This window comes from Mixophyes fleayi, chromosome 11 (assembly GCF_038048845.1).
Source record: "Mixophyes fleayi isolate aMixFle1 chromosome 11, aMixFle1.hap1, whole genome shotgun sequence".
NCBI lineage: Eukaryota > Metazoa > Chordata > Amphibia > Anura > Limnodynastidae > Mixophyes > Mixophyes fleayi.
The window spans coordinates 10,502,466-10,519,141 of NC_134412.1; the positions used below are offsets into that span (position 1 = coordinate 10,502,466).

The window sequence follows — 16,676 nt, forward strand, 5'->3', positions numbered from 1 at the left end:
AAGGAGAAGCAGCGATGTGAAAGTGCAGGTTATGAATACTGCCCTTCAAGGAAGACTGATTGAGCACAGCGATAAGGTGTTTAGCAGAAACGTTGTGTATCGAGAGGTTTTAGAACAGTAAGACGATGGAGATTAAGGATGTGGCGATGAAGATGAAGGATCAGGTGATGGAGAAGAATGATGAGGTGGTGACATGTGGACAAAACCATGTTAAAAAAGGGCGCTTACGTCGGGAAATAATGCTCTTCCCCTGAGGAGGCCTGGCCTAGCCCCAAATGCATGACAAGAACCTTTTTAACACCTTAAGTAGCTTGATTTGACTAGAATGCATGAGTATCATGCACGAGTTAACTTGTAGCATAATAATCCATTTTGTTTCTTGTTTCTTTTGTTTTTTACCTTTGCAGTCTTGCTGGACCGAAATGCAATATGTTGACTTTACCTCATGTATCCAACAACCATTGTCCCATAGATTGTAAGCTTGCGAGCAGGGCTTTCTCACCTCTTTGTCTGTTTTACCCAGTTTGTTTATTACTGTGTTTGTCCCCAATTGCAAACTGTTACGGAATATGTTGACCCTATTTAATTAAATGTTGTTATTGATGATGATGATGATGATAATATATAAGAAATGAGAGATGTTGAACAACCTCAGTATAGGTTATATACTTTTTTTTATTTATCGTTTAGTACCAATGTTTTCATATTCAGCAATTGTAGTTACATTTCCTCCTCCAACAGTGAGTTCTGCAGGGATTACAGGCTGTAAAATAAAATGAGAAATATTAAACAGTATTTCAATATACTGTATAATGACATGAGAGTAAAATAATGAAACATGTATTATTGTACTGCCAAATAACCCATACTTATACTGTATGTCCTCTTTTTTGGGGGACAGTTACACACTGTTGTTTTTTAAAGATTATTTTTTAAGTTTTGGGGTTTTGTGATTTACATATGTTTTTATTTTTCTAGGAATTGCATAACTTATACTTTCTTTTTTATTGTAATTTTTCTGGGGTACATGGAATTAGTTCACATTGTTCAGAGATATTTTCCATTTCCCTATTAATCATTGGGATTACTGCTAACAAAGAGTTTTGCCGATAAGTAACGTTTATCTAAAAATCCTTTGTATTCCTGTTGCCAATACAGGATGGCGATGGCAGGATATAGTCTTTGAATAATGTTTTAATTATTTATTTTATATATTTTTTGTGACAGTGGAACTGGAAACCCAAATCTGGGTTTCCATTTAAACAGAGCATGTGGGATACTGTATGCTGGGTCAAGCGTGTGCGCATGCCCCTCACTGGACTGGCAAATCGGTAAGTTCAGCCTTACCAGTGCCAGCTATTATTGCCAGTAGTTCAGTATCATTCAGCTTATCCAGCCATGAAAAAATGATTACATTATTAATAATAGTTTCATTATCAAAATAAAAGCAACATTATCACATTGCAGTGTGCTTTACATCAGCATAAATAAAAGAAATGTGGAAATAAATTTCATTGGAAATAATGTTTGAGATGAATTTCAGGTAGACTCAATACTGGAACATGTAGAATACGGATAAGGATCGCAAAGTACCAAAAATAGATGGCTCCTGTTTCAAGTTCGGACATACAACATATGTGATGACACACTGCACATGCCCAGAAACCACAATTACACATAACCAATATCTGCATACATCTGACACCAGGTGAAGACAGAGATATGTGCGTGTCTTTAAAATTAAACTTTAAATAAAGTTTATAAATACATTGAGTGTGATATTTCAATTGCTAGCTATATATTTTGAGACTAAAATTGTTATTAAAAAGGTTTGATATTCATTAATGAATCTTTTCAGATAGATAGATATTTGTATGAGTATCATTTTAATTATTATTAATATTGTTATAATTAATTATTATTATTATTATTATTATTAATATTATTATATCCACCAGTCCAAAAGTCTTTTTAGAGCTGTCAGTTTAGGATTTTTCCACTTGTATACTGATCCAGCTTTCCAAGGACTACCAGCATTTGAACCAACCAGGCCTAAATCTAACTTTCCGGCTGCATGCCAACTCTGCTTACAACTGAATATCTACTACTAATATACATTTTTCACACTCTAGAATTGCTTTAGCATGCATAGTATGTTTGTATGGCAATTGGACTTCATTTAACACATCAGTATTATGACAGTTAGATTCAAAGAGATAAACAGTAACCTCCTAAAGCAAACATTGATGATCTAGAAATTGCAAGAATGTGCTAATCTACAGAGTAAAGATCTGTACAGGGCTCCACATTGTCAGACAGTTTATGCGTGTGTGTTGGAGAGGGGGGGGGGGATTGATGAGAACATTTGTGTAACAGGGGACATACCAGGCAGATAAAATAAATGCACATATGAAACTAAAATGAAGGACAAACCCTGCTTAAGAGAGACTTACAATCTAGTGGGAAAAGGGCAGAATTGAAATAAAATTGGAGTAAGTGTAACTCAGAGTGGAGATTGGAACAGCAACCCAAGTCTGTACCAGTGGTAATAGTTTAGGTGGGTGTAGGGTACACTTTAATAAAGAGGTAGGACTTTACAGAGTATTTAAAGATTTCAAAGGTGAGAGAGAGTCTGATCAAGCATGGTAGGGATTTACATAAGAGGGTAGCAGCACAGGAGAAGTTTGTTCCAGAAGTGAGAATTGCTTATCAGAGACAGGTCAAAACACAGGTCAGAGGCATGTCTAAGAGGGTTAGCGAACAAGTAATTTGAGATGAGGTTTGCAATATATGACTATTACTACGTATTACTATCTACTTAAAATAAATTAACTTGTATGTTAGGTTAGGGGACCATTAAGCCAGCAAAACAAACATAGAAGGCCATTACAAACATCAATGTACGTACATCTAATTACATTATTACCTTTAAAGTATCATAATCTTGTGAAACATCTCTTTTTGTAAGATCAGTGTATGTGGATTCTTGTTGCTCTCCAGTCTTTGAAAATTCGTCCAAAAAATAGATAAATTTCAAATTCAAAATAAATTTTTATGGAAAAACTGTGTTCTTAATAGTAAACAAAAACTATAATTGAACTAAAAAAAGCACTGTAAATACAATTACTATTTGACATTTCAGGTCTTTTGGCCTTATGGAAGCAGAGCTGAAAATTAACATGGTAGTAACATGAAAGACAGCCAGGAACTCATTTTGTCTAATTTAGTAAATGTAATCCTACAGTATAAAATGCTAACGTGAAAAATTGTGGTCAACACTTCCATGACTGCAATCCATCCAAGTAGGTTTACTGGCAGAAAATTATCCTTTTGATATATTCCTTAGACCATTATTAAGATAACAGGATTGACAAAATTGTTGAAAATATAAGAACCACTGTAGGTGAAAGACACCCTTTCATACTGATCTGCGGCTGTGTTGCCTTGTGGTACACACCACATTCATTTGTGCATGGGGTGGCCGGGGACTTGAGCTTGGTCAAATAACTGCCGGTGCACCCTGGGCAGTCTTACTGCCCACCCTGCCCTCGTTCTCAAGGCAGTTGTTAACAGGCTCTGGACAGATAGTCCAACCCCCCACCCAGGGACTGATGTACAGCACTTTGGCCACACCTATCTGCCATTTGTCCAGTTGGATCATCACAGACTCCTATTCAGATTTTTACTATATGTGTCAGATGATCGCCCCAGGTATTACTGAAAATATTTGTATCATGCAAGTAAGTCTGTGCGAAATCCTTCAAGCCTTCCAGAAATTAATTGAGCAAGTTTCATGCCAAGGGGCATTACAATGTATTGGTAAAGCCTAAATGGTGAGAAAAATGATAAGTTCTCTCTTGCCTCCAGCATAAGGGATATCTGTCAATGCCGCTTACTCAGATCCACAGGAGACAAAAAATGGGGCATAGGATAGGTCTTCATCTTCTTGTAATAAACACAAAAACTTATGGTGAACTAGACTTTCTTGGGTCAGGACATTTCTAGCTTTCCCTATACTATACTGTGGATGTATGAACTAATAAGAGCTTATAATATAACATTTTATAAAAACACCTCCCACACAAAACAGTGTAAATGTACCTTATCATGAATCATCCATTGATATTTATGAATCATCCATTGATATTTATTTTTTCAAGCAATGTATAATTGTGTATAATCTCAAACATCTATCTGATTATTTATTCTTCAAACTTATTACTTGTAAATACCAACAATTACTTTTTAAATTAAGAACCTTTTTTATTATTCAAATATATTAATATGAGATTTACAATAATAATTACACTATTTAGCTCAGTGATTTAATTTTTTAATTCCTAACTCTGTACAACCAGTAAACTTCCCATTGGCGTAATTTGTATCTATCATTACTTTTAAGAAATTACCTTTCAATAAAGTTTCTCAGGGGGTGCTGTTGGCCCAGTGACCCGGCCAAAGGTAGTTCACTATGTGACTGGCCCGGTGGGCAGATGCCCCCCTGCCCCTTCCCAGCCAGTCCCTGAGTATACAACATGCTTTTTGAGTCAATACATTCAGATCCCCGAAACTTTGATGATCGTAAATATTACTCAGTCCTCAAACATCTTATGTGAAGATAAAAGACATTACAATTGTCCTCTGGGTATGTGCTTTACCCTGAGTTTATGATGATTACTCTGGTAGATCTAACAAAAAAGATTAGAATGTAATGGTATGTTAAGGTGGCAATCTTTGCTACATGAAGTGAGACAGTGATATCCAGGACATTAACAATTTGTGTTAAATGTGAAATAATCCAATATTATTCTTAATTTATAATTAAAATGTATATATTAAACAAAATCAGAAGCAGATGAAAAATCTGCTACCCCAAATAACCAATAGATCATATATATAATAGCCATAAAGCAACACATTCTCCCCAAATTCTTGTTCGAAATGGTCCATGTTTAAATTAGCAAAGCTCTGTACAAACCAGGTGCCAATGGAAGTGCCCAAAATCTGTAAATAAAATTGATAATCATACATAAAATAATTGTGAGTAAAAGTAAAGGGAATGGAGCTAGGAAGGATCGCATGTTGCCTCTCTGAGATCTGAGAACCTGAGTACTATTTCCATTCTAAATCATTAATTATATTAAACATTTCTTTATTAACAGATTTCAGAGAAACAACATAAGGATGAAGAACACAGTCAACATAAAACGACAGGTTTAAAGTGAGAGAACTCAAGTCAGAAGGGATTGAATGACCAAGAGGTGTAATAAGTGACTTGTGAATTTCACGTATCATATCATATCATAATATTCTTTGTTGGAACCATTGGTAATAGTTTCTAAAAATATAATATAATCCAGCTGCCTATTTGCTTCCATCAAACAGACATCAACATTTTGTATCATCATACCTCCTCCCTTATGTCAGACGCCGTCCCTGCGCCTCCTCCTCGAGCAGGGACGGACGTCTGTCTGCAGAGCGCCCCGTTGCCAAGCAACGGGGATGCCTCTTCCAGCGACGAGGTGCGCTGGCGCGCCCGTCGCCATAGCAACGGGACGCGTCTTTCTAGTTCCTGTCGGCGGTCAGAACAGCTGACCGCCGACTCCCTGCCCACCAATGAGGAAGCTTCACTTCCTATTTAAAGTCTGCTCTGACACCATTAGGGTGCCAGAGCAACTGGTTTACTTAGTCTCCAGCGTTCCTGTATAGTTATATCTGGTTTCCTGTGTTTGACCCGGCTTCCTGACCTCGCTTTCGGATTCTCCATTTGTTCCATCCTGATATTCTGGTTTGACCTCGGCTTGCTGACCATTCTCTGTCTTCTGATTCGGTACCTCATCTGCCCGGTTTGTTCCTGACTCTGCCTGTTTGACTACGTGTTTCTCTATATCTCGCAAGTAGCTACCTGGGAGGGCCGCGACCTGCACGTCGTTGCCGCTAAGTCCAAACTTCCTTGCGGGGGTCCCTGGTGAACACCAGCGGCGTGTTAGACTCCGCGCCTCCTGGTGTAGTAGTGCCAATACTTGCAGGTACTAAGGTCACGTCTGTGACACCTTATCTGTTAGCTTAATGGTAATTGATATTTCATACATGAATTATGTCAAAGCTTTCCTGTAAGATAGAATCATATTTCCATTTTTGTTTATGTGGGGAAACTTTTGTATGCAAAACTGTAAATTCTCCCATAGTAGTATGATAACAGACTATCAGTCAAGGTACTTTTAGAAAACCATGTTAAAACTGACTTCATCTTGAATTTCAAGTTCTTTTTTATTTCATATTTAATATTCCTATTTTATAAAATTCCATCAAATTAATGTGGCATAAGTCAAACTGATTGGAGTGAAACATGCTCATATCACAGATGGTGCAACATATGAATTGTCAAAGTGGGGCCTTTTGGATGTACAGATTTTAGAATGTACACCCCAAAGGCCTGAATTAAACTATTGAATTAGAGTAATTTAGACAACTTTCTATGTTATTATTGTTGTGCATCTTATACGAACCAATAAGATAATTAAAAAATTATTTGTTGGTACTTTAGTTTGAACAATAAATATATTAAAAATATGACACAGTTTCTCAACAATATATGTATCCTAATATATATTGCACTTTATTATATACTATTTGTATAATTAAATATAAGGAAATGGATGATTCATAGGTATATTTATACTTTTTTATATGGAATTTTTCATATTATAAGATCATTTTTATTCTCACAGTATATAATAAGGATAAATCATTTTAGATGTGTATGCTTAATTTGTTCTAATGAGTGGGGCCATCTAGTGGCAATGGGAATTACACGATTGTTTGGTTGTGTTATTTTGTAATTATTTGTATCACAAAGTGCTCTGATTCACCATTGTTATATGGTATTCAGATTTATTATAGTCAGCTTGGTTTATAATATTATTAATTAGGATATTGAAGGGTTTATTGAAATATTGTCCAGGATTAAGTAAAATTCTGTATTGTAGATCCCAACATAGAATACTCAGAGATATATATTCGTGCCCTAGATTGGAAACCCCATAGTCTTATAGACTTGACTTGATGTTTTCCCTTCTCAAAACAGGTATATTGATGACTCTCTTGGTCTTCCTCCTATCTGTATTTAAATTTTTCACATTCTTGGTGCAAGTGGGGCCATCTAGTGGCAATGGAAAATATAAGGTCTTTTGGTTTTTTTGAAATTATTTGTATTACAAAATATTTTGACTCACCATTGGCATGTGGTATTCAAATGTGCTATTGCTAGCTTGGTTTATGGTATTATTAATGAGGATATTGAAGGGTTTCATTGAAATATTGTCCAGGATTTAGTAACTTGCTGTGTTGTAAATGCTAAAAATAGAATGCTCATTAAAATCAGGCTGCAATACTGACTTTCTTTTGATTTTTTGTCCCTAAAATCAGTGTTCCATATGGCTTATGGGACTTTGGATTTACACACAGAGATATGTGTTTTTTAACAATTCTATTACCCCAAATCCACATCTCTAAGAATGTGGGAAGATCATTTCAGAATAGGGATATTCTCTATTAGCGGAAGGGGGTGCATTTTTTGGGTGTACCTAAATCCCCTAGGGAATTCATCCCCATGTTGAAGAGGTTATGGCTGGTGGACAATATGATAGGGGGACACCGTTCTGATGATTAACCTTTAGTGTCCCCATCCCAGCCTTTTATAGCCTATGCTGGTGTGGCTTTCCACATGCTGTTTGCTCACCCCAATTTTTTATGAGCGCTGGTTCCGGCAACATTTTTTTCTTGTGGGGCAATGCAGTTTTGACATGACTGGCATATCAAAGCATGATAATTCAATTAATAGCATATCATCATGCTTTTCTAATATGCACATATTTACTACTATTTGCTGATTTGCACAGATCCGTGCAGATGATGTTTTTGCGTATGTAATTTTTTAATGCAGGTTATGCTCATTTTGTGTAATACTCTGTATCAGGCCCGTAGACTCTGCTTTTGGGAGGGGATTCCTATAGAGATACTGTTGGGGGGGGGGGGGCGCAGGGATCATTTGGGCCCCCAAAATGTCTGGTACAGGACCTGGAAAGTGTAAGTTTCCCCATGTGATAAACACAGCAGGATATACTGCTCCAAATATCTGTGTTTTCCTTTCTCAAAACAGGTATTTTGAGGACTCCCTTGGTCTTACCTTCTATCTGTATTTAAACTTTTCACATTCCTGGTACAAGAACATCCTGTGGCCACACCTAATATTGCAAAGCTTTGACGCATTGGTATACATAGATAATTTACACAAAAACATGAATATATTCCTTCAAGGATTACTATAAAGTTTTCAGCATACAAACATGACAGGATCTTTCATAACCAACAATACTTATTAGAACACTCCTGTACAGCAGAGTACATTTCTATAATACCGAGTTAACACTTTTAGTAACAGCGCCACCTGCTGTCCCTCCAGTGTTATCACTCAAGTAACATTAAGTTTCAGTCTGTTGTAATATCTCAACAAGAAGATAGTCATTAATCATGTGACACTAGGTGCATGTGGGCTTACATTTTTCATCCCATTTTGTTATAGGCATACATTGATTCTCTGCCAACAGATCATCATTGATGACAACTGAAATCGATTAGTAATGTAAACATTTCTTCATAATCTGTAAAGTGTGTTACAATACTTGACACCTGTCTGCTTCATATACATACCGTAGGACTTGGAGATGTGTGACACACTTTCTTCCTGTGAAAAGGTACAACACTATTTAGAACTCTACACTATAGTAAGAAAGGGGAAGGAGACATGAAATTAGCATAAATGTTTACCTGTCACCTATTCACAGTGGAACCAGACAGCTTGTGGGCAGAAATCAGTAACCAAGCCTATGGGGGGAATTAAATTAGCTGCGAGGTGTTCGGCTGCGCACACTGCCAACCAATGCGGTATAGAATCTCCACTCATTTTCTCCTAGCATCTCTGGGACACAAGGGAAAATGAACGGAGATTTTAGGAAAAACATTGCGGCGATGTGTCTCTAAATTCAGTAGTAATTAATATCATCACGGTGGCTAAGTGGTTAGCACTTCTGCCTCACAGCGCTGGGGTCATGAGTTCAATTCCTGACCATGGCCTTATCTGTGTGGAGTTTGTATGTTCTTCCCATGTCTGTGTGGGTTTCCTCTGGGTGCTCTGGTTTCCTCCCACACGCCAAAAACATTCTAGTAGGTTAATTGGCTGCTATAAAATTGACCCTAGTCTCTCTCTGTCTGTGTGTGTATATTAGGGAATTTAGACTGTAAGCTCCAATGGGGCAGGGACTGATGTGAGTGAGTTCTCTATTCAGCGCTGCGGAATGAGTGGTGCTATATAAATAAATGGTGATGATGATGATCACTTAGACGTGAGGCAGGAACTACCCCAATTTCGTGAATGTTGGCTGCCTCCATTGTGATCAAGCAATGAAAATACTATCACGGAACTGCACCTTTGAAGCTGCTGTTCAGGGTGCAGGGATGGATCAAAATGACTGGCAGCTGAGAGGTGATCCGAAGCAGTTGTCAGGAACAAAAACAAAGTGCACAGGTAAGTAACCAGGAAGCTATAGCTAATAATAGAAGGATAATCCATAGCCGTAACACCACCAGAGATCCCTAGAACCTGGGAACCATAAAAGCAAGGTTACCTATATCTTACTCTTAATGCCATGTTAGCACAGGTCTGTGATAAATAAGTACTGGCCTTCATTGCATAGGCACAATAACTTTGTATTATGAGAATGCATGCTACTGTGTGCCAAATATGCTTAAATATTATGCATAAAAGTCGTACACAAACTATTAGAATCACTTCACATAAATAACTAGATGTACTGCAGCTTCATTCTTCATTATATTTAAGAAGTTAACTAAATCCGCTTCCCTGTAAATAATATTACTTTAAAGATCTTCCCTACTATGGAGAAAGATGAGCAACCCCTCACTCGTCATGATTTACAGGATATATAATGACACTGAGCATCATATAATCATGGCATAGTTTGCGGTGGTTCAGGGTATGACACTAGAAGCACATGCTTCGATCATTTCATGAATGATAGTTCCAGTGGAGCACCCACCCCTGAGGTACAGTGACACCCTTCAACTTGTCACATCAAGGCCCTATGTCACATTGTGCAGGGAATTTCAAATGTATATTACAACTGATATGAATTGTAAATTCATTCTATAATAAAATAATTAAAATACTTTACCTCCTATAAAAGAAGACAACGAATGAAAACAGAACACGACAGATTATTCCAGCTAGTGCAAAATAAACACCGTAATATGTTTGTGCTGGTTGGTCGTCATCTGTGGGAAATACAGATAAGTAGAATTAAATGGTGAAATATAATTTGTAAACTTGAGATTAAAAGTCTTGATCCAATATGAAGGAAACACTTTAACATATGTTATTTTGATATGACTGTGATTACCATGGTAGTCACATGACAATGAGCAAAATGTAAACCGTAAAAAGAAGCTTGAATAAAAAAAGGAAGCAAAAACTATGAACAAAACTATTGGGAAAATGTATCAAACCTTCTGAAAAGGAAGAGTGGGGCTGTTGCACATAGCAGCCAATCAGATTCTAGCTATCATTTATCCTTTACATTCAATAAAATGATAGCAAGAATCTGATTGGATGTCTATGGGCAACACCTCCACTTTTCCTTCTTATACAATCCGGGGTACTACTGCAAGTCGCTCCACACTTCTACTAATTTATGCTTAGACAGTACTTGTTCAACTACATGGATTGAATTTGTTCGTGAATCTTCCATGGCAAATCTTTGTACCCCGGGCAGGGAGGAAAGACTCTTTTCCACGGAAAATCCAGAATCACAAAAAGGACGTCATCAGAGGCTGCAGACCCCCCATGATACATGTGAGTGTATCAACAGGCACAGAAATGCTATTTAAACTTTAGGGGCCTAATCATTTAAGGAAAGTGAGGCAAAAAAAGGAGTACATTCTCTCCTGGACAAATCATGTTACAATGCAAGGGGTGCAAATTAGTTTATTATTTTGCACATAAGTTAAATACTGGATGTGTTTTCATCTAGCACACTAATACTTGATTGCTTTATTTTTACACTGATATTTCAAGTTGATTTAGGACATGCCCTAACCCAACTATAAATCTGTCCCCACATTTTAAATTTATCTCCCCCTCCAATGCAACATGGTTTTGCCAAGGTGCAAAGTTACCCCTTTTTTGCTTTACTTTCCTTAGTGAATCAGGTATTGCAAATTACTTTCATAACATTGGAACGGTACTTGTACACTAAACTGTATTGCCATTCGCATCAATCTGAAAATTTATTGCCATCTTTTACTCTTTTTCTGTGAACACATACATTGTTTTTATTACTATATTTGATCACTGAAGTTTATATCTGTTGCACTAATACTGATTAAGTGACTGTATACTATAACTTACCGATGACTGGGTACACACTATAGTGCTTTCAGCCAACTATTGGGCCAATCACCCGATAAACGACCGCTTGGCCTGATATCGCATTCGTTTGTACACTCAGATGATGATCGATAGTCATTCCAAAGCAACAATCATTGTTTCATTTGATTGTTTAGCAAAACTTAAAATCTCGTTCCAATCTTCCTCCAATCCTGCAGCGTGTATGCACTCACTGCTGTCTGCCCAGAGAGAGAGGGTAACCTGTCAATGTGCCAGCAAAGAATATCAGCTGCTGTCCCGGTGAATAAATGTAGAGAGTGCTGTAGGTGTAATAATTCGTCCGTTCGTTCTGAGACTGAATCTTTCATTTTAGAGTCACAGAAGCTGATGAATTTATCATTACATTGTGGAATATTCAAAGTTTATTTTGTTAGAGTATTGTGCTGTCACTCTATAAATGACTACACTGCTTTTGGACCAGATGAAGAGCAGAGATCTGAAGGTAAATCTTGTATAGTGTGTACACATGAATTGCCAGACTGATTGGAACGTCAGTCATTCGTAAAATAGTTAAGCTGGGTATACACTACACGGTTTTCATCCAATAATCGGCTCAATCAGCCGACATACGACCGCTCGTTCAAAAGTCGGGTCAGTGTGTGTAGTGACACGATGGTCGAAAGTCTGCCAAAATGGACGATTGTCACCTCATTTGGTTGGTCGTACTGTTTAATATTTTGGCTGTAAAAAGTCACTAAAGGGACGTCCGCTCTTCCCTTTATCGTCCTAAACAAGGCTAGTGTGTATGCAGTCCATGGACCGAGCAATCGGACCATCGATCGCATGTAAAATCGCTTGGCATAAAAAGTTGGTTGAAATTTCTGTAGTGTGTACCTAGCTTTAGTGATAGAACATAGGCTGGTGTACCCAGCCTATGTGGTCTGATTTTGCTACCTTCAATCAAGCAAAAATCACATAGGGGCATTAAATCAACTACCTAGAATATCAACATGGTTTTCATGACATTAGGGATGATTGTAGAGGGGAATACTGGTTTGTGCTCTATATAAGTCTCTTGTCTCAGCATTGTGTTAGTTGACATCACATGTCACACTGCAATGTGGTTATTAGATGACTACATAGTTTGCACATTAATGTTGAGATGTTAGAGCAGTCCAGTTTCTGTGAGCATAGAAAGAACAAATCACACAACAGTAGGGTACTATACTACTGTTAAGTAATTCAAGGCAAGATAGAGGCAGGAGAGAAACCAAACAACTGTGAATTTATTTTGTATTTTGAATATGTGAATACATCCAGAGGAACCGATGATCAGATACAAAGGAAACAGCGTCTCAGACAGCTGTACTAATTAAAGATCTTTAGAGACAATGACAGTCTACAGTACTTTAAATAGTATAATAGCATTTGTGATAGTAGACTATAGTACTCAGATATGCAATCTTGGAAATGGAGGATATCAATTTTCCTGATCAACTGAAGGCAGTAAAAATCCAAGAGCAACTGATACAAGCCCTATCCCCTCAATGCAGTAACACCAGGCAAAGTGATGTAGAAAGATTTTTTTCCTAGCCAGGAGACAATTGTTCTACATAAGCAGTTCTATATTTTTATTTCATGAATTTGATCTTTTAAATTAATAAGGCAGTCAAATAATTTTGCTCTAATGATCAGCAGGGGAAAGAGTAACGGAATTACACAGCAGGAATAAGTAAAAATGGAGAATTGAGGATCAGTCCTTTTTCCAATCTGTCCTGTAGAAATTTGAGAATCAGAACACTTTGGTACTCTTCTTGGATAATTACCTCCTTAAAGGCATGAGAATAAAAAGTTCTGCCAAATCCTGTTTTTCCATGCTGAAGTATTCTGACATCATGCTTAACCTGTTTATGCCCACTGGATGATTAAGGATGAGCAATACTTTCCCTGTTTTCTGACAGTACTTGATGATGATTTTGGAAACATTATCCCTGGACAGCTTGTATTCTGTACCATACTGCTTGCATTTACAAAGTTTTTGAGGGAACACTTCTTTTCCGCCTCACACCATTTTCCTTGAGCCACTCCTACTTCCTCCAAAGCAAATATACTTGCATCCATTGCTAAGCATACACATTTTCAGTTTTTTAGACTCTTTGTCTGCCCCAAATTCTCAAGGCTGTAGCTACAGAAGCTGTAGCAATGCATGTGATGCCCATATGGTAGTGTGTAATTTCTTGAGGAAACACTCAACTTGGTGGAAAACTCCAACTGGAAACCTCTTCACCTTTATCCTTTAAGTCTATGCTCAGTAGCGTTTGCTCTTGGCTTTAATGCATCTCTTCTTGTTTTGTTTTGTAATTTAGGACAAGGAACTAACTTCATAGACTAGTATCTGGCTATGAGCTTTCCTTTTTGAAGCACTACATGTTTCCTTAGTGCTTGCATACTTGTCAAATTTTCAGAGAAGTATGACCCCACCTCTCTCAGGTCTTTCACGGCTTTTGGGCACCCATCAACTCACCCATTGCCTATGCATATACACTTTTACGTTGTATATCTGTATATGCATTTACATAGCCACATATTTACACAGGATAAATTCAAACAAAATAATAAAAGACGGAATGCTTAACATGTCTAAAAAAATTAAAAAAATAGTTATTATGCATATAAAAAGCCAAGATTTATTTATTATAACATGGCATATATAGTGAATATCTCTGTAAGTGTTGATTTTGTATACGTACATTGCACTGGTATCTCTGTTAGTGCTGATTCTCCTCTACCCACATCATTTACTGCAGTACAGGAATAGGGTTCAGGGTCTCTGGTCAAGTTCCTAACTGTAATCTTCGGTCCTCGGTTTGGTAATATAATTTTGTTCTTCCCTTGGTACCATTCATATGTATATACGGCTGGGTTAGAAATGCTGTTGCATATTAAAGTCACATTACTTCCCTGCTTTAATGTGTTGCTTCCACTGCTGGTAACAGTCACGTTTTTCGGTGGGACTGTGAAAAGACAATATTTTACTCAATGTAAATAAAAAAGATTAAAAACAGCACTATACCAAGTGGAACAAAGAAATTATCGTAACAAGCAACTGTTGCCAAAATAAATTATTTATATGTGTCCTTTTACTCATATACCATTTACTAGCATTTTTTTTAGAATAATTGAAAGTGGAATCTGTGTACCCTGTTGTTTATAGATAGAAAGACAGATAGATCTGACATAGATTGATATGATAATTAGATATGAGATAGATAGAGACATATGTATTGCTCTAAGTTGCATAAGAGTGAGTTACACTTATGAGTTTCAAAGCTCGCCATCAGAGCAAGTTTGGTGGATACTGGTCTGGTATCCACAAAAAGTGTCCCAGGCTCCATAAGAGAGTCAAGCTCAGAGTTGAGAGATCAAGGTAGTGGTCCAACAGCAGCTGAGAAAGGGAAGGAAATGTGCGCTGCTTTAATCTGCGAGATCCAATTTTGGAGTGTATATATTACAAGACAGACAGACAGACAGACAGACAGACAGGGTAAATCTCTGCTCCCCGGTCCCGGACCTCTCTTTCAGGGAGGAAATACAGAGATCAAGTATGTGAGTGTATCAAAAGCTACAGAAATGCTATTTAAATTTTAGAACTGCAAATTACTTTAATAACAATGGAACGGTACTTATACACTAAACTGTATAGCAATTCACATAATTCCGATACTTTATTGCTATCTTCTACTCTTACGAAGATTTTCTATTAACACATACATTGTTTTTATTACTCTATTTGATAACTTAAGTTTATATCTGTTGCACTAATACAGATTAAGTGACAGTATACTATAACTTATCTATGTGGTCTGATTTTTTTGCTACCTTCCATCAAGTAAAAATCTTTATTCACACACTGTGGGCCTGATTCATTAGGGAACATAGGAATGAATTTGAGTAAGTTTTCTTACTTAAGTTTTCTGGACAATACCATGTGGCAATGCAAGGGGTGTAATTTAGTTTATTTTTTTGCACATAAGTTAAATACTGGCTTTTTTTTCATGTAGGACACCAATATCAACTTTCAATTTTACTGTACAAACAAGCTATCAAGTATTTTTATTCAAGTTTTTATATATATATATATATATATATATATATATATATATATATATAAATGACTTCTTCAGGAATCACCCGTCCTGATAAAGTCACCTGCGACGAAACAAGTAGAGGGAGTGGACGCTTGATTACAAGTGGCAAAGCTTCTCTGTTCTGAACGGGATGTTTTAGAAGGAAGAGTAAGCTAAATTGTAACCTGATATGCTATGAACACTTGTTGTTCTGGTACGATCATAATATTACGTTTTATGAATAAATCTTTTACATCTGATGATACACTATGGAAGCGCCCCCTTTGTGATTTGATATTTTAGAAATTAGTTTGTCCCGTAGAGATCGGGTCTTGAAAGGGGAAGATGGGTAGATTACGATCTGCTGGTGCATTTTGAAGGTGTGGAAAGAGAAGCATCTGGGATTTCCATTTAATCTATAGACATTCGTCTTGATTGGACATTTTTTGTGGTAGTGCGCACTGTTTATCACTATTAGTATAAAAAAACACGTAATCAAACAGACAAGACAAAACAAACAAGGGGTATACGTAATGGGAAATAGTTCAAGGATAACACAATCAAAATATATGAATACAGTCATATCTTACAATGTCAAACATATTAAGGAACCTATATCACAAAAAAACAAACATAATGCCATACAAAACACTGTTACCCTACCAACTAGATTTCAATTCAAAACCATCCCTATTTACGAAACTCTACCCGTATCAAAAATGAAAACTAGCCAACTATGCCACAACATGTTCAAAGATCTCGCTAAAATAGAAAAGTATCATCTTGAGTTTCCATATCACAGCTAACTTGCACTTTAGAAAGTTCCTTATTGATGGAAGGAAGTACATCAGACTGCAATTATGCCCCACTATAGCAATAACGATATGACTACTAACATATTTCTCAGAGGCAGAGATACCAGGTGGAAACATCTGTAATAGGGCGATTTCTGGCATCATGGTTATATCCTGTACAGCTTTAACAACTTCAAATACATTAATACACAGGGCTTGAACTACTTTTTTGATGCAGAAGGCCACATTTTATGTAATTGATCCAGGGTTAAACAGAGCCTATGAAATAAT

The 16,676-nt window shown here is 36.8% G+C and overlaps 1 protein-coding gene across 2 annotated transcripts in view; it reads right to left on the reverse strand.

The window, feature by feature from the left end:
* The window catches only part of LOC142106866 (B-cell receptor CD22-like), a 48,346-nt gene continuing 31,670 nt past the window's right edge, over positions 1-16,676 (reverse strand). The window contains exons 6-10 of one of the 2 annotated variants that reach the window (XM_075189904.1): positions 14,215-14,478; positions 10,254-10,353; positions 8,713-8,746; positions 2,927-3,001; positions 4-763 (exon numbers count right to left, since the gene is read on the reverse strand). In XM_075189904.1, coding sequence (XP_075046005.1) covers positions 680-763; positions 2,927-3,001; positions 8,713-8,746; positions 10,254-10,353; positions 14,215-14,478 — 557 coding nt within the window. In that variant the 3' untranslated portion in view covers positions 4-679. Of the gene's footprint in view, positions 764-2,926; positions 3,002-8,712; positions 8,747-10,253; positions 10,354-14,214; positions 14,479-16,676 lie in introns of both variants that reach the window. The other variant, XM_075189906.1, reaches the window with a different exon arrangement.